The sequence below is a fragment of the Mastacembelus armatus genome, chromosome 17 (genome assembly GCF_900324485.2).
Source record: "Mastacembelus armatus chromosome 17, fMasArm1.2, whole genome shotgun sequence".
Lineage (NCBI taxonomy): Eukaryota > Metazoa > Chordata > Actinopteri > Synbranchiformes > Mastacembelidae > Mastacembelus > Mastacembelus armatus.
In genome coordinates this window covers 5,664,094-5,686,832 of record NC_046649.1, presented here as the reverse complement: position 1 = coordinate 5,686,832, position 22,739 = coordinate 5,664,094, and the positions used below count along the sequence as shown (strand labels likewise).

The 22,739-nt window shown below is 38.8% G+C and overlaps 1 protein-coding gene across 1 annotated transcript; it reads right to left on the bottom strand.

The window, feature by feature from the left end:
- Window positions 1-2,637: 2,637 nt before the first annotated feature.
- Window positions 2,638-22,094, bottom strand: xrn1 (5'-3' exoribonuclease 1). Its single transcript, XM_026312716.1, has 41 exons — window positions 21,835-22,094; window positions 20,846-21,078; window positions 20,345-20,442; window positions 19,730-19,839; window positions 19,522-19,632; window positions 19,335-19,420; window positions 19,131-19,218; window positions 18,765-18,933; window positions 18,476-18,543; window positions 18,025-18,159; window positions 17,754-17,923; window positions 17,007-17,096; window positions 16,501-16,657; window positions 16,110-16,229; window positions 15,841-16,010; window positions 15,453-15,570; window positions 14,193-14,288; window positions 13,854-13,957; window positions 12,861-12,995; window positions 12,583-12,745; window positions 12,256-12,369; window positions 11,926-12,024; window positions 11,721-11,836; window positions 11,331-11,477; window positions 11,057-11,146; window positions 10,724-10,859; window positions 10,561-10,617; window positions 10,243-10,375; window positions 9,997-10,066; window positions 9,663-9,855; window positions 9,420-9,509; window positions 7,433-7,516; window positions 7,078-7,122; window positions 6,836-6,916; window positions 6,519-6,656; window positions 6,030-6,156; window positions 5,635-5,807; window positions 5,375-5,485; window positions 4,717-4,819; window positions 3,984-4,165; window positions 2,638-3,851 (listed from the first exon to the last, which is right to left on the bottom strand). The coding sequence occupies exons 1-41, from the start codon at window positions 21,907-21,909 to the stop codon at window positions 3,492-3,494; spliced, it is 5,145 nt and encodes a 1,714-aa protein (XP_026168501.1). The 5' UTR covers window positions 21,910-22,094; the 3' UTR covers window positions 2,638-3,491.
- Between the last annotated feature and the right edge of the window lie 645 nt (window positions 22,095-22,739).

Genomic DNA, 22,739 nt, shown 5'->3' with positions numbered 1-22,739 from the left:
TTTAGTCAGACGTTAAATCAATTTTCAGTTTTAGTGTATGTTATGTGAATGCTACATTGTGAGTATGATGACATTGGCATAAAAAGCAAGCTAAAAGAATTATTGGAGGAAGGCAGGGTAGAAAAAGTGAATAGTCTGGCTTTAAATGACATTAACAAATAAAAAAAGAACAGGCCTGTTATTAAAAGGACTGGTACCAAAAATAATGAGCCATATTTTAACATAAAAAAAAATCCCTTTATTAATTGGATTTGTCCAGCACATTCCTGAATCAAAACAACAAGTCACTATTTTATACTGAGTATTCTCTTCTTTTGAAGAAACAGCAAAGGGTGTGCTTCAATTTTCAAAATGTTTTTAGAACATCTTATTGCACCAAAGCCTTTGAGACTTGTGTCCTAGGGCCGGTGTTAGACTGAAAAAGCACACACACACACACAACATACTGGGCCTGTGTCACAACAAGGACAGGGAAAATACAAAATACAATTTAGACAAATGGAAGACCTGCTCTTACCTGTTCAGGAGGAATCACCCCTCAGTGTCCATCTTAAAATCCATCTGGGCTTCAAGCCTTAGCCGGTCTTTACTGCACCTACTCTGGTCTTGGACCTTTTAAGAAGGACGCTGAAGCTTTTCAGGCCAGGGAGAATCCATTAATATCGATTCAGTTCATTGCTGTTTCCAAATTAGTTTCATATCTGGCAACCCGTGGTATCAAAACAGTACTGGGCAAGCAGGCAGGATCAAACAGGCCAAGAAGAAAACAGATGTCTTGCTCCGGAACAGGACATTTTAAAGATCATGGTTATTTTATGATTTAGCACAGTAAATATTTTACATATTCTTCCTTTACAATGGAGACTTTATATGCCTGTGTGCTTGTTTACATAGCTCAGAAATGTACAGTAAAGCCCAGAATTCAATTTCCAAAGGCATCTCAGACATTTGCTATACTTAATTCAGTTCAATGGACATTTAATGTAAATATTGATTTCAATACATCAGCAATTGTTTATGTAACACGTTTACACTGCTTTTTGGCTGCATTTACACAGATACAAAAATAGCCTTTTAACAGTACTTACAGTGCGAAATGTCTACATACCAATGATTTTTTCTGTTTCTTTTATTAACAGAAGCATGTAGTTAAATTCTGTGCCACACGCCTCTGAAGGCCCATTAAAATTATAATCAAGTTTTATACCAAAATGAAAATGTGACAAGAGCATATGTCACATCTGCCATTAATCTGGAATCAATAAAATTTCAGGTTTTTGGTTTGCATGCATTTCAATTAAAACTGCCACAAGTAGAGGGTCTTATAAATTTTGTGAGCTCCCACATTCACAAGAAAATATGCTTGATCTTAATGCAAGCAAGAAAATCAAAAGACGAAGGTCAAAGGTTTTTGCACCTGTGTAAAATTAACCACAGTCTCCTAGCATAATTGAATTAAAAACAAAACCACATTAGCTTTTATCAAGCTGCTTTTGGAATCTGGCAGTGTGAGGGATCATGTAGGTCCAATAGAACTTATCATATTAAGCTGCATATAACAACAAATTAGTTTGTAAACTGCAACAGGTCAGACTTCCTCACAGGGTCCTGTTTGTAAATCTAAAATGGACAAAAATATCACAAGCCCTCCGGAGATATCAACACTCTTATTGTTGGAGGTGAAGTATGACACTGGATTATCTGCTGGTGTAAAACAGCTCTGAAAAAAAATGGCTGTGAAATGTAGTAGGAATAATGATTGTAATTAAATGGTAAACATTAAAAAAAGATAATCAGGGTTGACCTGATCAACCACTGATCCAAACCTTACAAAGCTATGGCTACATGTCCCTGAGAACCAAGATCCAAAGTTGATCTAAGAGGTTTCCAAAACATCAAGGACTATAGATCTGCACTTTGTGACCAGGAGCATAAAGGTGCTCAACAAATCAGCATTCAGATGTGTATTCTCTGCTGCACTGATGCCTCTCTGGTGTCGTCTAGACCTATGAAGACAATGTGAAAACTCTCCTGCCCATAAATTTACAAGGCAACATTTTTTAGGGGTGTTGCTGGACAGTACATAGACTGACACAGAAGGCTGTACAGAATAAAAACGGTTAATAATACTGACTGTGGGCTGCAGCAAAGACAATTTTGCTAAATATTGTGCACATGACTTGGAGGATGCTTATTTTGCACTTATGGTTTTAGTTACGGTAAAAAAAAGAAAAAGAAGAATTAGAAAATCCATCCTTATTTTTCCTCTCTAAGCCATGTGTTGTACTGTATTTTAGGATTGTTGCTTGAATTTTCTCTAAAGGCATTATTAATAATGATGGAGCTTTAAGGCAGTGTTTCAACTGACACGACCTTCAGTACTAGGCATACCTAACCGGACCAAGCAAATATTAGATTTAAAATAGTGTAAATAAAATGCAGTTAGAAGCTAGGTTATGAATATACCCCCCCCCCCCCCCATACTGCTCATGAAGATTAAAAAACCCTGTTACCAAAGTAACTGCCAAGATCCTTAAACATGGCAACATCCCCCCCAAAAAAAAAAAACAACAAAAAAAAAAACAACAAAAAAAAAACAAAAAAAAAAAAAGGGTAAAAAGAGTGAAAAAACAAAACAAACAAAAAAAAAAACAAAAAAAAAACACAAGCAGTCAGAAGATGATTGAGGCTGCAAACAAACAGTTTTACCAATCAGCTGCCACTTTTGAGGGAAAACTGGAGGTGAGCTCACCTGGAATGTTGCTAGTCATCCTACAATGCACACAAAAATCAGGACAGCAAGCAACTACAGCACATAGACCGTAGATGTTTACAAAGGACAGCATTGGTAATACTTTTACTGTCTGGTTTGCAACCAGTATGATCGTCAGAGTGCTTGTATTTTCTGCCCTGCTGGACCAGCTTTAAGTAACGTTGCCAAGTTCCATGATCTCAGCAATTACTTGGTTAGTACAGGTAATGGAATTAAGGCTTCAATATTTGAATAAATTCTGCTAAGAAAAAAAAAGGGCCCAAAAAAAAAAACCTTTCAATAAAGACCCAAATGAAAAATGGCTCCTCTAGCCAGTATGCTGGATTCCTGCACAGCAACATGTAGCCTCACACTGGTCACAAACAAACTTGAGAAGGCAACGTCTCAGAGATAATGTAAAACTACACCGACCTGCTTTGGTAAACTGACATAGGTTTGATCTCAACTGAAAAACTGAAGGGACTACTACGGTCAATCACATGCTTGAGATTTTTGAGCTATGTTTTGAGACATAGTTCGGTAAAAACTGGAAAAAATGAGTTTGATTAAGTCTATAACATAAGAAACTCATAAGAAGCCCTCCAGTTTACTCTGTCAGTCAGTGAGGTTTTGATCAGATCAGAGATGCTGTGTCAGGCTTTAAAACAGCAGCTTAAAAACACCACACACACACACACACACACACACCCCCTCCGTTCTCTCACACATACAGCCCAGTTCACTGCTCGGCGACCTTAGCCGCCTCAAAGTTTACAGCCAGCTTCCTGTGCTTCCTCTTGGAGGCAGATCCAGGGGTGTGCCCTGATGCTGGGACATTTTGTCGAGGAGGTGTGTGAGGAGCTGCGGTCGTTGAAACAGTCTCTGCTAGATCTGAGCTGGATGAAGAGGGGTTGCTGTTGGAGACATGTTGGAGTGGTTGGCCAACTTTACTGCTCTGTGGTTCACTCTGGGCTTGTGACTGGCCAAAGGGCTGGTTCTGGGCTTTCTGGGATTGGTTCCTGGTCACAGTTTGGGCAGCGCTGTAAAACTCCCGACTTTCCTGGTTCTTCTTGTTGGCTGAGATGCGCTTCTTAGTCACCTGTCGGAGTCAGAGGACAAGTAGAAAACTGGGTTACAATGACAGAAGCATGGCTTTATCAGCATAAACGTAGACAGTAATACACTGTACCTCAGCATGCATTCATTCAGCTCCCAATACGTGTGTGTTTACCTGTAAGGGGATGAACTGGTTGTGTGAGCCAATAGGCAGTGTTGTTGCAGGCTGGGGGCGGGCAGCACCAGGGAAGGTTCCTGCTGGTCCATAAAGTGTTTGGCTCTGGTGGTGATGTGGAGGCAGCGCCATTCCCCATAGAGGGGCAGATGCATAAGCCTGGGGGGCCAACAGCAATCCACCTAGGAAAGAACAGCATGTAAAAAGGTGAATATTCATTTGATCACAAAAAAGTCTCAATGACAATTCCAAAAACTAAAACCAGGGAGTATAGATATGAATAATCATACTGGTCACTACACAACAGATTTAGCATTCTGAAAGTTATCTGTGTAAATCCTCAGTCATCCAGGTGAAGTCAGAAGCTGAGTCACAGCAAGTGGACTGGTGGGTGGACTAGTCTGTCTCGTTGTGCTAGTAGGTCTGAAGTGAACCAGTTTGTGGATCAGAGGGACCATAACAGTTGAGCATTAGATCCAACTGACCCTCATCTTTGCTTGCTTCAATTGTCCACTTAAAAAAGCCTAATCAGGCTAGGTCTAAAGTGTAACCAACCTGGAGGACAAGATGTCTAAGCAGCCTACCTCAGACTGAAGGAGCCACTCTGAAGAGTGGTTAAACATTTCAATTCAGCAAGTAGTCCAGTTGCCACGACTCAGCTTCTAGCCATTCTGTACAGCTCATGACTAACTCAGCATCAGACCATTACTCTAAACTGTCAGGAAACACTAACCTTGGTTGAAAACTGGAGGCATGGCTCCTATGGGTGAAGGTCGTATCTGACTCATTCCAGGGTACAGAGGAGGAGGCAGGGGGAAGCCTGATCCCACTGAGTTCTACAGATACAGGTCACAGAGAAGGAGGATGTAAATCTGAAGGATTATCCCTGTTTTTTTTTTAGAAGCCCAATAATCATCTTACCTGCTGCTTGTGGAAACAATGTTTTGACAGTAGCTTAATATTACTCAAATCGTCACATACTCTCATTTAACTTACTTAACTATTTATATTTTCTTTTCAAGTCCTGTCATTTCAAAACTGAAAACTAAATTACAGTCCTGTTTTTTAAGGGCATACTATTTTACAGCAGTCTTTTCAAGTAACATCTAACATAATTATTTTTTGTTTCAGGCCATAATGTATCATTTTATGCTGAACCACACTATAATCTCCCTGAATTTTGCTTCTCTTCTAAAAAAAAAAAAAAAAAACAATGAATTTCGCTTTTTTTTTTTTTTTTAATTATTATTTCAATCAGTTCAAATGAAATATATTATAGGCTGCATCTCACATGTATCAATTGCTGCAAATAATGTCTAATTTATTTAGATTACATTAAGATAAGACCCACACTCTGGAATACATATGAACTTAAATGCCAATTTCTGTACCAGTCTCTGGAGGGCAAAGAAGGCAGCCTTTTCCTTGGCATCACTTTCTGACTGGCACTGTGGACCATGAACCATCAGTCCATTGGACAGCTTCACTTGACACACGAGACCCTGTAAAGAAAAATGACAATGTTAGCACAAACAATCTGATGTGTTAGTGACAACACATCAGCTTGTAACATGTACAAGGTGTGTAATGTGAGACAAAACCTGTAAATTGTGTGAGATGTTTGTTGAAAGGGCATAAAACAAACTGTCACCTGTCTGTTGCGTATATAAGTGAACTCCGGTGGTGCCATGCCTAACCCCACACACACACACGTCAGATCTGACACTTTACTAGTGAGTACAGTGTTGGAGAGGTTGGCAGATGCAGCTGATGCAGGAGAAACTAACACAGCTGTGTCACTGTGAGAAGCATTCATCTTTGCCGCTGGAAGGAAAGAAAGTGGGATGAACGGGAAATGAACATAACAGAAGTTGCCATAAACCTCTTTCTTGGTTTGTAAGCCAGTCTTTTGATTAGAAATGTTAAAAGCAGACAATTAAAGAATTCCATTTTTACATTACTCCTCAATTAGTTACCTAAATTTAGCTATTCAAACGAATGGCAAAGTCAGCAAATTTGCTTGTGGTGTAGTAGTCAGTTCAATACCTAGTTTCTTGGAAGACCGTCTTCTGTTCGGTTGCTGAACACCACTGTTGGTTGTCTCCTGGGAAGACGAACCTCCTGTTCCAGAGCTGTCAATCTTCAGCATCTCCTTCAGCACCAGGGTTCCCTTCTAAAGACATACATAGTATACTCATCTATGAATATTACTTTCTCATGTTGTGATTGGTCATTGTCAGAACAGGACTAAATGTAGTTTAAAAGTAGGGTTTTTGAATATAGGCAGCATATAGTTTTAACCTGCTTTAATGGAGTTTCAGTTAGTATGGTTAAATCTACTACTAAGTTGAAACACACTGCATGAAACACACTGCTAAACAAGATTATTAAATTCAGCATATAAAGTAAAAGTGAGTGAGTTTTAATCTAGACTTCAAAAGCAAACCTAAAATCTCTAGCCTTTTCCAGGATCAAACTAAATTAATATGTCAATAATTAGAACCTATTGTCTCAACCCCTGCCTCCGATACTCACCATGGCAAAAGACTGCGGAGACAGCGGGCCATCTGGCTGGCTGGTTGGTGCCTGGGGGGGAGGAGGAGGTGGTACAGTCTGCTGACTACCCTTTGTGACTTTTAGATTGGCAATGAGGTCCTCAAGCTCAGTTGTAGCCTAAGTGGCAGAAATGTAAGTGGAGCCATTGGGATCATAGCCTTGCATTCAACATCATCATTTGTGGGCAAAATTGCACACATATTTGAACAAGAGTATCTGTCTAAAGCAATTAAAAGCAAATTAATAGAGAAAATTGGCAAGGGAAAGGCATATTCAAAGTACATTTTTGTGTGTACCTTATTAGCTGTGCTCTGTGAGGGGAAAAGGGAGTGGGGGTCTTCAGTTTTCTTCAACAGTCTGATGCCACCAACAGGAGCCTGCAAAATACACAAAGATCACTGTGATTCTGGCACACGCATGAATATAATAAAACACATACATATGTACAATACAGCAAAGGCCTGCTTTTAAAACCAAGTCAACACAACGCACCACAAACACTGACAATACAGTACTGTATATGTATGTGTGGACTCACAGCTTTGTTTGAGTGCTGGTTCTTCCCTTGTTGGGACTGTCCTTCCTAAATTTGTCAAAGACAAGGTTTATATTTTTTACAATGTTACTTTAAGGCTGACAGTGATTCTGAAATCACACTGATAAAAAACCTTCCAATTACTGTCAATTTTTTAACACAGCTTTGCTTGGACAGATGCTTTCTTGTAGTCATGTTACTGCTTCTCTGTGAGTTACTTGCACTTCAGGATTAATGTTTCCTAAACACATTTTGTGCTGTACAAAATCTGATAGTAAGTAATCTAAAGGTCAACAATGAGTAGTCCTACTGAATATGAACTATATTTAATATGTATATAGTAGGCTGAGAAACTTACATAATTGTGCCAGTGTGCAGGAGGTTTGTTAGGAGGGCCTGAGTTCTGCAGAGACTGCCACACATTGCTGTACTCCTCTTTACTCTGAACAGAAATGAGATGGAGACAAAAACATTATGCAAGTCTAACTCTCTCTCTAAATTTTCCCAAGTGCGTTTTTAACAGAGCAGGGGATTTTCAGCAAAGCACTTCTAAACATACTAGCTTTCTATAGAAAGCATAAATTATTTGTATTTGCACACAGTAACAGAACAATTTAAGAAAAAGGAAAAATTACAAGGGTCAATATTATTAGCCCCCTTAAGAACTGACCTTCTTATTGAGCCAAACCACAAACCACTGCTGTGCAATCACGTGCTTTAACTTTGTAATGCTCACAGCTTGTGATCAATCAGTGAGTCAAGATAAAACTGAGGTTTGTCCCACACTTTATACATAGTATAAAAACATCACTAAAGGTTTCAGCTGTCACTTGAGAAAGCATCATGCCAAAAACAAAAGAAATCAGTTTAGACATGAGAAAAAGAATTGTTGATGCTTACAAAACAGGAGAAGGATATACAAAGTTTTCACAGCATTTCCAAGTGTCATGAAACGGAGTGAGAAGTATCAAGAAATTCAAAGAGAGCCACACACTACAGAACAAGTCTGGCAGAGGTAGGAAGCAAAAGTTTAAAAAAAAAAAAAAAAAAAAAAAAAAAAAAAAAAGCTAGTGAGAGATGTGTCTGTAGATGCTAGAACAATTCCCAAAACACTAGTTAATGACTAAGCCGAGTCAGGAATTGTAGTGTGAAAGAAGACAGTCACTGCTTATGTCTGGAGAAAGATGAAAGAGGCATATAACCCAAAGAACACCGTGCTCATAGTTAAATACGATGGTGGGAGTGTTATGCTGTGGGGATGCTTCAGTGCGTCCGGAACTGGAAATCTCATCAAGGATGAAGTAATTATAAAAAAAGAAGGATATGTGAAGATTTTGAAAGAAAACCTCAAGCAGTCAGAAGCAAAACTGGGTCTGTGTTGTCGCTTTGTCTCCCACCATTACAACAACCCAAAACATACATTCCTCATGGTGAAGTACCTCCAGAAAATCAACAATCTGTGAGGTGAACTGAAGACCAGGGTCCATGCCAAAAGCATTTACAATAAAACTAGGATGTTTGGAAAAGTTGTATTAAAAATTCCTTGATCTGTTTTAACAGCAAAATTTTGAAAAAAAAAAAAAAAGTAAAATTTGCAGATGCAGATGCAAACGTTCGTCATCTGAGTCGTGTTTTTCCTCTGAGGACAAAGTAAACTATTCATCGCTGTCTGGAACATACGAGGTGCTTCTTCACCCACGTAACGTGCCATCATCCAAACGCACAGAAAAAAAAAAAAAAGAGTAAATTCTATGATGAAGCTTAACGTTTTATGTCATTTCTTTGGAGTGTGTACATAATTGCCTGGCTCACTTCAGATTATTTCCATATGAACAGTGCACTCAGTGTGAGGCAGGATCACATTAGCTATAATGAGGTGAGACAGGAGAAACCGTACTTCTCCTTACATTCATGTGGATTAAACAAAAAGTGATGATTTGTTTTCGAATTGAATTGTTTCATTTAAAAGGAAACATATCAAATTTTCTAGCGATATATTTCTTATTTTTATGAGGCAAGTATTCGCTGAGATTCTGGTTGTTTTATTTACGTGTTTGTGAAAAGAGATGACAGAGAGAGAATACGGAGAGCGCACCCTGTCTGCTTTCTTTATTTTACAAAAGCCCAGCGTTTTGTTGTTATTATAAGTGTATACAAATAAAAACTAGACCCTTTACAGATTCGAATGATATATTGCTCTTATCTGAACGATCAAAACTGACGGAGTAATTTAGGTTTGTTTCTGCACTATCAGGAGAAGATGCCACAAAATGCACTGGAACGTTCATCGACCCCTGAGGGTTAAAGAAGTGAAAAGTGCCTGGTACAGGTAACCCTGCGCTTACCTTGGCCTGTTGTTTCTGGATGGGACCTTTAGAGGGAGAGTTCCTGTTGCCTTGGGAGGCTGCCTTCACCATGCCATGTTTGTGGTTATGCTACAGAAAGGCAGGAGAGGAGGAGAGATATGGGTGAAAAGGAACAAGAACATATAAGGATGAGTGATTTTTTTTTTAAAGCAAAATAGTTCTGCTTATTTTATATCTTCTACCCCAAAAAAAACTTTTTTCTCTTGCCATCTTCCCTCTTACCTGTGTGGGTAAAAATGGGGACCGTGGCGAGTGGTTGAGGCCGGCCACCTGGCGTGAGTTGAAGTTAGCACCAGTGACGGGCTGAGGTTTCACGATGGCGGTGAGTTTGTGGGAGGTGTGATCCACTCGGCCTCCATAGGAAAGGTTGATGAGTGCACAGGGAGGGAGGCGGTAACCCCGAGGTGATGTACACCTGAGGAGACAATACCAAACGTGTCTTGTTAGATACCAATCTGACACTTAGTGTACATAAGTCCAAGTAGCTGTTTAAAATTAGCATTAGCCAATAGTTGATATATGTTGTGTACACAGCAAGTGCTCATAATGTGATTACCTGATGTTGAGACCACCTGCAAATTCTTCATCAAAAAGCACTTCATAGAGAACCTCTGCTTCACGCTCCGCTAAAGGTACAAACACAGATCCAAAATGAGGTCCATGATACATAAACATTTTCTCTGTTATATTATGCACCTGAACTATGCCATGAAGCTTTGGTAGAACTTTTTTTCTCCAGTGTATCAAGAAGTTAGTGGAGAAAAGAGAAAAAAGAAAAAAAAAACATCTCTTCCATCCTCACCCCCTTTAATGCCGATAATAGTTCCTCTGAGTCCCACTGGTACAGTGAAGCTCTCCCTGATGTTGACGACTCGGTCAAACAGGCGATACTCTGCATTTGGGTCTGGAACCACACCCTGCTGCTGCTCCAATGGCTGCACACAAACACAAGCATTTATTCACTGTTTAATGATTTGTACAGCTATGATCCGACTTTCAATTACATATATATCATTATAGACAATAGTTGTTTGGAAAAAACATGGCATAAACATGACTTTACAAATGTATTTACACAAGTAATAACTCAGCAGCCAAGATCCAGCCAAAACATACTAACCCTGAAGAGCAGATGAGGTTTGACAGTAACACGCACTTTCTTGGTGCTCTTCTTCACCTGAATAAGTTAAACACAAATAAAGAGTGAATGTTGTACAATGTACATGAAAAGAGGAGAGAACACATACACTATAAAGCTGCCTCAAGTCAGTGAGGTCTGTTACCTTTGCTTTCTCCACTGCCTCCTCAATCTTCTCCACAATGGTGGCATCCAGAATCTGCAAGTCACATGATGCACGGCTGATGGAGCTGACCGGGTGACTTTTCAACCATGAGGTGATTTCAGCAACCTTCTCTGCCCTGTGACATGTTATGGATATTAGGGTTAAATATATTTTCAGCTAATTGTATTCAAAAGGTGGAAATCTTTCAAACTACTCCGGCTGGAAAACATAATTTTTAGGTTTTCTTCATAATTTTCAAACATGATTAAAGTGTCATGTGCCCCAAATCATAAAAGATTAAAAACATACTGGGTTGATGTGTGTGTATTTTACCCATTCTGATCCTCTCCGGGCCAGATATCATCCTCATAAAAAACATCATCATGACTGTTTTTGGACACCGTATCAAATACCTCAGAAAATCTACAGAAACATAAAAATATCATTTAAATGTTAAGATTAACAGATTTAACAATATAGGTACCTACGTTTTTTTTTTTTTAATTCATGTACATTATTTAAACACTTGTGAGAATTCTTTTTATTAGCATCAGACTTTTGTGTTGCTACTGATCTGTGAAGAAAAGCAGGATTGTTTTGTTTTTACCTGTCCAGATATTCAGCCAACAGTTCCTCCACTGCACTGGAGTACAGCCACTCTTTTTCAGTTCTCTTAGTGTATCCAGGAACCTCCTCATTCTTCTTGCTGAACTTCAGATTCAGGCCAACATTAGTTCTTTGCTCCCCACATGGACTGGACACAAGGAAGAAGACAAGGAAGATTGGAGCAGAGACGAAAAACAAAGATTTGAAATTATTATTTTTTTCTATAACCAATGGACCAAACAACCATTACATTCAACTACAAAATTGAAAATATTCCTATTAATAAAAGTTAATTTACCAGAGATATTTAAAACAGACACCTATTAAAGCAAACAAGAAGCTGGGAAGGAAGGTGGCAACTTCCACAACGAAGATAATTATTAAGACTTACTTCTTCTTTGAGCCTCTGCCAATGAAGATGCTTCCTGAGAACCGCGAGACAAGATAGCTGGTGATTCCAAGACGAGATGCCAGAATATATCCGGGATTGTACTTCACACAGTATTTCTATAAAATATAAAACACACACATGCACAGATGGGTAAGCATGGAAAGTACTCTAGACATGATTTCTCAATTGTGTATGCAGCACTTACATGCTGATTCTGGATTAAAGGCTCCAGCTGCGGCTCCTGTGGCACACTGAAGACCACACGTACCCGGCCATCTTTAATAACATCACTAGAATCCTGCACCTGTTAAGACAATAATAAAAGAGATGCTGTTTCAGGAGCCAACATGTTGCTCTCCACAATTTACACACAATCATCAAAGAAGGCTGAAAGAAAAAGCATTATGATAGGAGAAGCTTTTAAAACATCTTCCTGCAGCCATGTTCTATTTAAATCCAACTTCTAAGTTGCTGTTTTTGATCATTCATTATTTCAATAATGAACTGAAAAGTATGCAGTAAACTGATCACATACCTCTCCCATGGCACCATAGTATGGGTTCCCCACCATGAACACAGTGGTTGAAATAGGAAAGAGCTCGTCCAAGCTCTTAAAGCAGGTCAGAGATGAATAAAACACCTTGATGTCCTGGAAGATGAAAGGAGGTGCGGAATAATTCTCAGATAACAGGATGAGGCTAACAGTATATATGGCACAACACTTTTAACCAATATTAGGAGACAAATCCTTAATTCTACTATGTTTTGACAATAAGCATAAAATATATACTTGGGTCACTTCATAAGTATTAATATATGTTTTATCTTTGCGTTTCTTTCTGTGTTTTATATAATAATGTACCTTAACCACAGTCTGGTAGGCGAAAGAGAGAACTTGTTTGGACCACTGTTTCTCTAGTTCCACCTGTCCATTGGCTTTGGGGACATATTTCCTTCCTGTCAGCAACTGGCCGTACAGAACCACCGCTGTCTCATTTATCACAATGCCCTTCCTCTTCAAGAAACTACAAGAATGAAAAATAACTTATATTAACTTATATAACCATATTTTTATGATGGCTTAAAAGCTTTCCTAGTCTTAAAAAGGCAAAAAATTTTTTCTTGCTTCATGTGCCTTACTTTTCAGTGATTCCCTGGACATCTTTCACCCATTCCTTTTGCTCCTTGTCAGAAAGGTAGGTGACTTTGGTGGGAGGAGGGGTGGAGGGCCTGTCATACACTCTTTGGACACCAGGGGGTTCCTCCAGGAAAAACCTACAAAACAAGTTGAAAATTTATCATTTGTATCAATAATAACCCTTTATACAGAAAGACATACACTCCATGCATCCAAACAGTTAAACCAAATTGAGATTCATGCTACATTTGCAGAAGGTTGGTGCGGCATGTATGTCATCAAATTAGTCTTTTTTTCTTGTGCCTGAATGGAAAGCTAATAGTTCTTGGAATGCTGCTTTGGGGAAATGTTAAGCTCCTACTCCCGAGTAGGCACTTTTATGTTTATGTTGATTCATCAATGATTAACTTAAGCCAATGCAGCACCAGCAACTGCCATTTTTAAAAAAAAAAAAAATTAAACAGCTTTTAACATGGAAAAAAAAGTCAAAAGAGTCCAGGCTGCCTATGTGACAGAGAGAATTCAATCAGATCTTGACAGACCAAAGTGAAGCATGAAAATTTTCACTGTTGTTGAATAATGTGCAGAAGTGACAATGATATAGCAACCATCAGTCAGCTTATGTTACTTTACTGTTCCTACTGCTGGTGTGAAGGGACAAGTATGCGACAGGGCTCCCAGTTAAACATAATGTTACAGCAGAAGATGAGTTTTCACCAACTCAAAGCAGAGCTTCCAAAACAAGGACAAATTAATATGATGGGTTATATATCACCCTCAATTTCACCAGTACAACGGTTGGGTAATGAGGAGACACCACAGTGTTCACACTTCAGTTCTTACAGACTGTTACATTACTTCCCATTATTAAAAAAAAAAAAAAAGAATTTTTGTTTATGTAGAGTGACTTCAGAACATACAAAATTTCTGTGACATCAAAATGCTGATAAAGCAGCAACTGGTGCTTTTTTTCAGATGTTTGTCACTTAACTTACTTGGTTTCTCCATCTGACACGGCAGTGATGCGAGCCTCCTCTAGATGGGGCCAGTTGACAAACACAGACTTCCCCAGTACTTGAGAGGCAACATCATCACATATCTAGAGATGCAAGGCGGGGGGAGGGACAGTAAGTGTAAGTGAATGGTACAATAAATACCATTTAAAGAAGAAAATGAAAAGTATACAAAAAGTCAAATGCAAAGTAAACAAATATTTTATAGGGCACAAATATTTTATGAGGGTCCTTATTTTTTCCTGTTTTTCTACATAATACTGCTGCACAGTGCATATTACGGCCCCAGGTAGAACTATATTAGCATTAACAAAACTTCACCGTTTCTCCTTCCTGACTGGGGAGGATGTCCAGCATCATGTTCTCCCCTCTGCTGCTCTGCTGGAACACAACTACCCCACTCTTCTTCTTGTAAAACTAAAGACATTGAGTGAGGGCGTGGATAAGAGAGGAGTGATCAAGACAGAAAGAAAAAGTGACAATTATAAAAAGCTGCTGCTTTCAATAAATATGTTTTTCTTAATTCAATATACTTGCAAGTAACATACATTGTTTTGGCTTAAAAAAAACAAACAACCTTGAAGACAGACACAAAAAAACAACTATTTCTGAAGGACTTCTAATTTTTATAAAAGTTCAATGCAAAGGAATTTATACACCAGAGCAAAGTTTCTGAGCCATTATTTTACACGTCAATATTTTTCAAACTAGGAACCAGCCAATAGACTTTTTCACATCAATGACAATTTTGCTGTGCAAGAAGTGTTTCTTTTTTTTTTTTTGCTCCCAGGTCAATTTTACCAACTTTTGTCAGCGACAGGATCACCTATGACAAATCACAATGCTGCCTGGTAAGTTAGTGAGTTTGTTCATGCAACCCACCTCGCTTCACTCATTTTCTCTTCTGTGGTTTCTTTGGGTTTCTTCTTCAGTGAAGTTATTGAATGTTCTATTGAACGTTTTTTTTTTTTTTTTACTAATATTGATTAGGTGTCTATCGTGATATATCGCTATCATTTTATCACCCGGCCCTAATGCACACTGGTGAGCAAAATCTATTGATTTATTTATCAAAGTAGTGCTTAGACAACCCTTTACCTCAGACACACAGCTAGGCCCTGTCAACCGGCTTCCTGAAATTGTTTCTCTGCATCTTGAAGTGTAGCCTCAGCAGCAATAAAAACTTAAATTGTCCCAGGGACATCCTGAAGTTGGTCTGAAAGATTCAACTCCTGAACCAAGTGGTTAAACTCTCCAAAGTTGCTTTTTTCGTTGTCAAAATCAGCACAAGATCATCATCGCTTAATATGGAATCTATGTTTCTGTAGCGCAACTTTTTAAAACCTGTAGTCAAATATTCAAGTTGTGTTTAATATGAAAATCTGTGCTACTTTTAATTCGCATCTGAAGTTTTTTAACTATTTATATGTGTTTTTCCTGGTGTGTAAAGACCTTTTGTGTTAGTGCTCAGTTTGCACTGTGCCAAGGGTGGTGCAATTTCTGTGCATGAAAGAGGCAGCCAATGTATGGACCTGCATCTTTTTAATGGTCATCAACAGACAGACACAGACAGCTACCTACCTTGTGTCTGATGTGTTGCAGGGTGGGGAATCCACAGAAGTACAATGCTGAATGATCAACACCTCTGCTGACGTGGCCCAGAGGCACTTGCCAGGCATCCATGGGAATGTGTGCTTTCCTGTATCAAACACACCTTAAAATCAACCTGCTCTAAATGACAGGCTGCAATGGCTTTTTAATATGATTACTTTTCTATACATGACATGGCCAACCATCATTAAGAAATAACTAAATTTCAAAATTTGATTCCAAGTTTAAGTAAAAACCTTTTAATTCTACATTATTTACCATACTTTTCATAAACGTATTTACATGGAACAGAAATTACTGACACGTGCCGATTAGGACAGATCACTGGAGATGGGTGAGTGTACCCCTGTGTTTCTACCTGACATGGCAGTGGACGATGTCGGGAAACAGCTGAGGCAGGGTGGAAGTGTACGTGAAGTCGATTTCTTCGTCATATGAGTAGACAGCACACTCTGTGTGCCGATTCCTATCCTTCTCTTCTTTAGTCAGCTTGTGATTGTAGGACTCCATGGCTGCCAGTAAGCACCTCTGTTTAATAAGCCCAGCACACAGAGTTATGCAGCTAAGGAGTGAGATTTCTAGAGTAACTGTGGAGTTATTTTTTTTACTCCAGATGAATGTGTTTACCTCCTCTATAAAGGGAATGAGGACCACAGCCTCCCATTCCTGCTGCTTGCCATTGAGATCCGTTTTAAAGTCAAGAGGGTAGTACTCAATGATGGGAGAACTTTCACTGGTCATCAAGTGCTGAAACAATGAAAATCTATTATTACATTTATCATTTTAAGAAGAAAAATTGCTTTCCACAAGTACACGCCATATTTCTCATGCCATTGCCATACTCTCACCATCAACATTACCATCAGGTAACATCACCATCAGGAATCAGGTAAAAGAGGTCAAATCTCGAAGAAATATGTGCGATGACCTGTGCATCCACACTTTAATGCAAGTGAACATATATTTAGATCTTATGCATACGTTTGATGGAGTGTATATTCGGATATGTTTATGTTACCCTGTAACACTCAGGCAGCAGCTCCATACTAGCAGCAGGTAGGACAGCCAACAGCTGTTGGAAGGGCATGAAGGGTTTCCCAAGGTCAAAGGTCAGCTTTAAGCCCGATATATTCCTGATGTCAGACAGGAAGGGGGCATAGTGGTAGGGGTAGTACCTACAGAAAAATCCTCATATTAAATACTTTAAAATGGAAGAAACTGATGAGTGCATACGACAGGACAAATAACATTCTACCCTTTCTAATTAGTTTGAGGTATTGGTTGGTTAGCTTCACTAAAGCTGGGTTTGCTGTATGGATATGTGTCAAACCGTCATGTGTGAAGCAGCTCATATCAGAAATAGTTCTTTTCCTCCTCATTTCTACTTACAAGAGAATTTGAAATTACAGTATCTCACTTTCCTAGGCTTCTTTTTTTTATAATTAGATAAAACAATAAAAAAAAAAAAACAAAGAGCAGAGGGCATGAGGACAGCAGGCAGGATGGCAAACGAGAAATTCTTACCAGCTCCAGGACTGAACCCCATGGTAATAGTAGTGGAGAATCCACTGGATACCTTCTACATAGCTCTTAGCCTGATTGGCTAGGAATTCACTGCAAATGAAAGAGTAAAATTGTATTTTAGGGACACTTAGAAATTGCTAATTAATTCATTAGCATCAACTACATAGAAACAGTACATAAACTTAATGGACAATTTCCACATATATTTGAGCCTACTGCCTTAGTAATGTCAAATTAGTTTCTTTACCTACTGTTGGTGAGTTAACTATAAAAAAGGACAGAGATAGTCAGCTTTGTTACACTGTAAGTCTGAAAATTAGCTTTATTTTAAGCATGCATTCGGATATGTGGAAAAACAAGACATTTAATTTCTCAATTTTCAAACATAATGTAATGCTGTTGCTTTGATTTCAAAACTGCCGTGGTAAAATTCGTTTGTCACTGGGAGAGTCTCCACTAAAGACCACCACAACTCAACACAAATTGTGCTGTCTCAGGCAGCATGGTGGCTGTCCCCTAATGGTTTATCGACACGCTTTACCAACAAATAACAATTGGAGGGTATTTTTTAAAACCACTTCTCTTCTAATGCTGGGATACATGGTCAAACATTCTCTTATGTTTCTTGTCTTGGTTATGCATTTTTATTTGTAACACATATCATCATCTTTTGTATATGTGATCATCTCTGCTTACTTAGGAACTTGTTTTTTGATGCCTTGTATTTAGTTGTGTCTATATACTCACTCAGACACTACATCCACACCAATCTTAGTCATATAGTAGGTGCGTTTGTACTGTCTGAACTCAGTTTCAAACAGATCGTCATCCTCCTCCTCCTCTTCGCCCGTCGTTACTTTTCCTTTTCCAGTCACTTCATCTGATGAGGTCAGTGCCGAAAGACCGGGGGCAGAATCCTACACACGCACACACCAAATAAAGAGTTATTAATTACAGAGAATTAGAAACTGTACATGAAAAAGAGGGCATGAAAATTGAATTTATTTTTTATAGCTACCTCTGTCTTGGTGTCTCTGCTGGCAGCTTCTTTCTCTGCGGCCAGTCCAGCTGCCTCATTAAGATACTTGTTACCAACTTTACTCTCAAACCACTTCAAGTCCACAAACACTTCACTAAAATGCTCCCGATCAAACTGGAGAGAAGCAAGGAGAAAACAGGTGCCATGATGTAACAATTCATAAAAAAAAAAAAAAAACCCTAACTTCACATTTAATTTACAACAACCTTCACTGGAAAGTAAACTACTCAAACCAAATGTGAATTCTGTAATTCTTTTTTTCTTAAAATAACAACAGTAAGTCTTCCTGGTCAAATTGCATTAAGTGAAAAATGACAAAACATATACAATATGCAGAAATCAGTATTGGAACCAAATGTTCTAAAATTTTGAAAAATTGTTCAATCACTTGATTTAAACAGAATCTGTAGGATTTAAAGTGTTGTCTTACCTCTGCAAGCTTCTCCAGGTATTTCTCAAAGTTTCTGAGATTTAGATGGCCATTCTCATTCAGATAACCTAAGTCAGAAAACAGGATTTCATTTTTTTTATATATATCATTATAGAAGCAAATGATTTTTTATATTATCACAGTTGACATGTACAAAAAAATGCAACCAGCATGTGACCAGCTAGAGCCTAAAACTAACACATGAAACACCTTGAAAAACTCAGAATCTTGCACATGCCTAATAAGTATCCCAATACTCCGTGCGTGTGTGTGTGTGCGTGTGTCTCACCCCCCAGCCTGGGTAATACACTAATGTAGGTCTGGTACAGCAATGGCAAAGCATCGTGGTTGATGTGAAGATGAGGAAGGTGAGGAATAAAATCGTTTCCCACAAGGAAGCCCATCAGAATCCAGTCATCTATTATTCTCTCCAAGTCATAATCAGAACCAAGCTGACCCTGAACCCATACACAACCAAAAACATAATCAGAATAGAGCTATTATTTAGTACAGTAGGTGGATCATTAAAACACAAAAACTTACCAGAACTTTCCCCACCATGGACATTCGTGTTTCCATAGCTCATTTGGGATTTTACATGATTGTACTAATTGTTCTGTTAATTTCATATTTAGTGTGTCTGTGTCTCTCTCACCTTGAGCTCAGAGAACTCATAGTCAATGTACTCCCGCATTAGAGACAGGTGAAGTAAGTGAAATGTTGTCTCCTCTGGAGTTGTTATCCTGGATGAGCAGGGGGGAAAAAAAAAAAGAAAAGACAATGAGCACACAGTGTTTGATGAAACAGACAACTAAATGACAATGAAAAATAACAACTATTCAGAAAACCAGTCTTTCACCTTTTCTGGGATTTCTTCCCTCCAAAGCGGACCTCTTCTCTGAGCAGGGAGAAATTTGGCTCGTGGCTGGTTAAACCCAACATTATCTATAACAGTGTGCAAAGACAGTATGAGCACATGTACAGATGATTTAAATGCAAATGTATGTACTCATGTATGTCTAAAACAATGGGCACACAAACCCTACCAAGTCAGCATCCAGGCCATACAGGCAGTGGCGGGTGTTAGGGTCATGACCCGGCTGGGCATTCTCAGAGCGAATGAACTCCATTATCTTATGTTCTCCTTCACCGGGTGTCTAGAAAGAAGAGAACCATACACAATATTTACTTAAGCTGTAACACAATTAAAGAATCTGCTGCCACTGAAACAGTTTGAAAAATCTGTTCACACACCTCATGGCCAGACAGGTAGACTTTGACCTTCTGCCATAGCTTGTCAGTGGAGAGTTTGTTGTGCACAAAATATTTGAGCTGCTCCTGAAGCCTTGCCATGAAGTCCGTACCTGGAAATGGATTTTTGATTGAAGGAAGAGGCAAACAGCAGTGTAAAATGTGTTCATGCTAAAAACAACATGGCATTACTGACAAGAACAATTACATGTAGTTGACAAAATGCAGTCACACTAAAGTGAATCATAACTTTTAACAGTGCTTACGCCTCACTATTGTATCTGTACCTAAAAAGGAGTGTAATGTGACCTTCCCTTCAGACTAGTAGAAAAACTGTCCTGCCTGTTCGCAAAATAGCATTAAAATTACTTGTAAGTGACACCCTGGTAATTGAATAGGAACTCTCACAATTTGTAAACACTTGTGGATCTACATTTATTTAGAAATTCACCCTAATCAACTTTTTAGATTTAGAAAAATGTTCCTATTAAACATGATTAGAAACAATTATTTTACTACCTTGAAATGAACAATTACTTTTCCACATTCTGCTAGAGCTCATTTCATCATGTTTATTGTGTGGTGTTTTTCTTGTGTGAAGCTTAAAAGTGTCCTTACCAGGGGTAATACAGTTGGAGTCAAAGCGAGCCTCTGTGGGAAGCACCTCTCCTTTATCGAGAGCTTTTTTTATCTTTTCCTCTGCTTCTTTGGCAGACCTAGACATAACAATGCATACCCACGCACAGGCTGATATAAAAGAGAGCACGTAAAACAAGGCATCTGATCCTGCCTGTAGTGTGGTTTTCTTTAGTCTTTAGTAAAGCAAATGTGTTTTAGTTGCAGTTTGGGCTCATTCTGTTTTGTAAGGTAGTTTTTACAGGAAACAGATTTACAACAGTATTATAATAACGATAACAACAACATTTTAATAATCCTGTGCTTATAAAAGGCACATTTGTTCATCCTTTCATAACAAAGCCAGACAGCAACAGCGCACCTCTAAATTCAGATCTGGTCACAAGATCAGGTCAGGTGACCCAAACGTACCCATTCTGGCTGTCAAACTACACATAGAGAATAGAATCTCTGACTGCTCTTTCATACAGCATCTGTTTCTACCTGAATCTCCTTCCTCTCTGCTGGTTCATCTTTGCCCTTGGTGCCACACCATCCACAGCCATGAAGAAGACCCTGCGAGGCTTGATGATCCTGAAGAGAACCTCCAAGTAATGGAAGATGTCAGCAAAAATCTTCTCCTCAGAGATGCGAAAGTGGACATCCTCATCATTGGGGTGGGAACATTGGTGGATGATCCCATTCATATCCAGATAGAGATTGTCAAATTCTGGAATCTGACACAAGAAAGACACAAAAACCAAATGCAATTACACTGTATCACAAATTGTAAGTTATATTTAGCAATACTCCTTTAGTTCCAAGTTTAACAACTCTAAATAGCAGAAACATATCTGTGCAGGGCTGTTAAGGATTGGTTTACACTTTGTGTCTCCAATAGGAGGTATACTTTATGTGACAAGCTAACTTTCAGCTATAAACTTTCAGAGTCCTGCTGAAGCAACTTCCTCCATACAACTACACAATGAAAGTTGTAAGCTCACCTAAATTCCCCCCCTTGGCATCAAAACAAGCCAAGCACACATAATCACTGCGTTTTTAAACAACTTCACACTGTCAAGAATAAATTGTTAGCGCCATGTTAGTTAGCTAGTTAGTTAGCTAACTAGCTAGCTGCCAGTGAGGGGTTTATTGTTGTCCAGAAGGTTCCTGCCCAACAAAGACGCAAAGTACAAAGCTATAGTCCCTTTGACCTGTTCAATAATCAACGTGTTCATACAAAAGACCAAAACAGCGAGTTAGTTGGTCTTGACACTTCGTCAACAGTGTTAAGTTACGTGTATGTAGTATATTAAGGTTAGCTCCTATAAACAACAGAGCCGCCGTCCTGTCCCAGGCAGTAACACTGGTTAGCTAGTGCAATGAAAGGCCCAGTGTACCTAGCTCGACCCAGCCAACAGCTAACGAAGCTAACGCCGCGAGTGTCCGTGAGTGGACTGTGGAGCTAAAGACAATAATCACTGATTTTATACCTGGTGCTCCTTGACTACTTCACTCAGACACGGATAGCGCTCTGAAATCCACCGATAAAATTTGGGTACCCCCATCTTCACCTCAAACTCACAACCTGCGGGTCGAACCAGGACGCGGTCAAAACTGAAAGCAGGTGTTCAGATATGTGGGTGCGTAAATAAAAGCGATGTTTGACTGGCTAACTTTACAACTTGCTTTGAGGTAAAAACGTTTTGTTTCCAACGACCGCTAACTAGCTAGTTGTCCGTGGTCCGCCTGCTAAAACACTCCGCTGCTACAGTTCCATTCCAAACAGTAGTTCCATATAAAAGCGTCCCCCTAATTGTTTCCTGGCCTTTCGGTCTGTGTGAACGGATTCTCGCCAAAATAAGAAAATTGAAAGTATAAAAACAAATACATGAAAAAAAGTCAGAATACTGCACTAACTGAGAATCATGACATACTAAACCGAAATGTTTACACTTTTTAGAAGACATAATTACAACATCAAACCCTTTCTTGTCCTATTGTTTTGAGCATTTTAATGTAGTATATTTAGTTGCACATTAATAGGGCAAGTCAATGTTGTTTTTTAATGTTTTGATGAATTAAAACACAACAGATAGAATATATGATTGGGTGTTCCATTTGGCTGCTTTGCTTGTCAAAGTCCTTACATTGGTCATGCTGTCTTATATATTGAGACAGTTGAATACAACAGAACAGTATTACCTTTCCTACTATCGTAAGTCAAACTGTCTGCTGGGAATTAAACCTATTTACACATTATATATTATTCTTTCTAAGCATATTTTTGCCCAATCCACTGATAGATGTCTTGACTTGGCTGAGCAGTCCTCTTCATCAAACTGTGTAGGCATATTGATACATTTCACATTCCTGTTTGTATTGTTAGATTGGACAA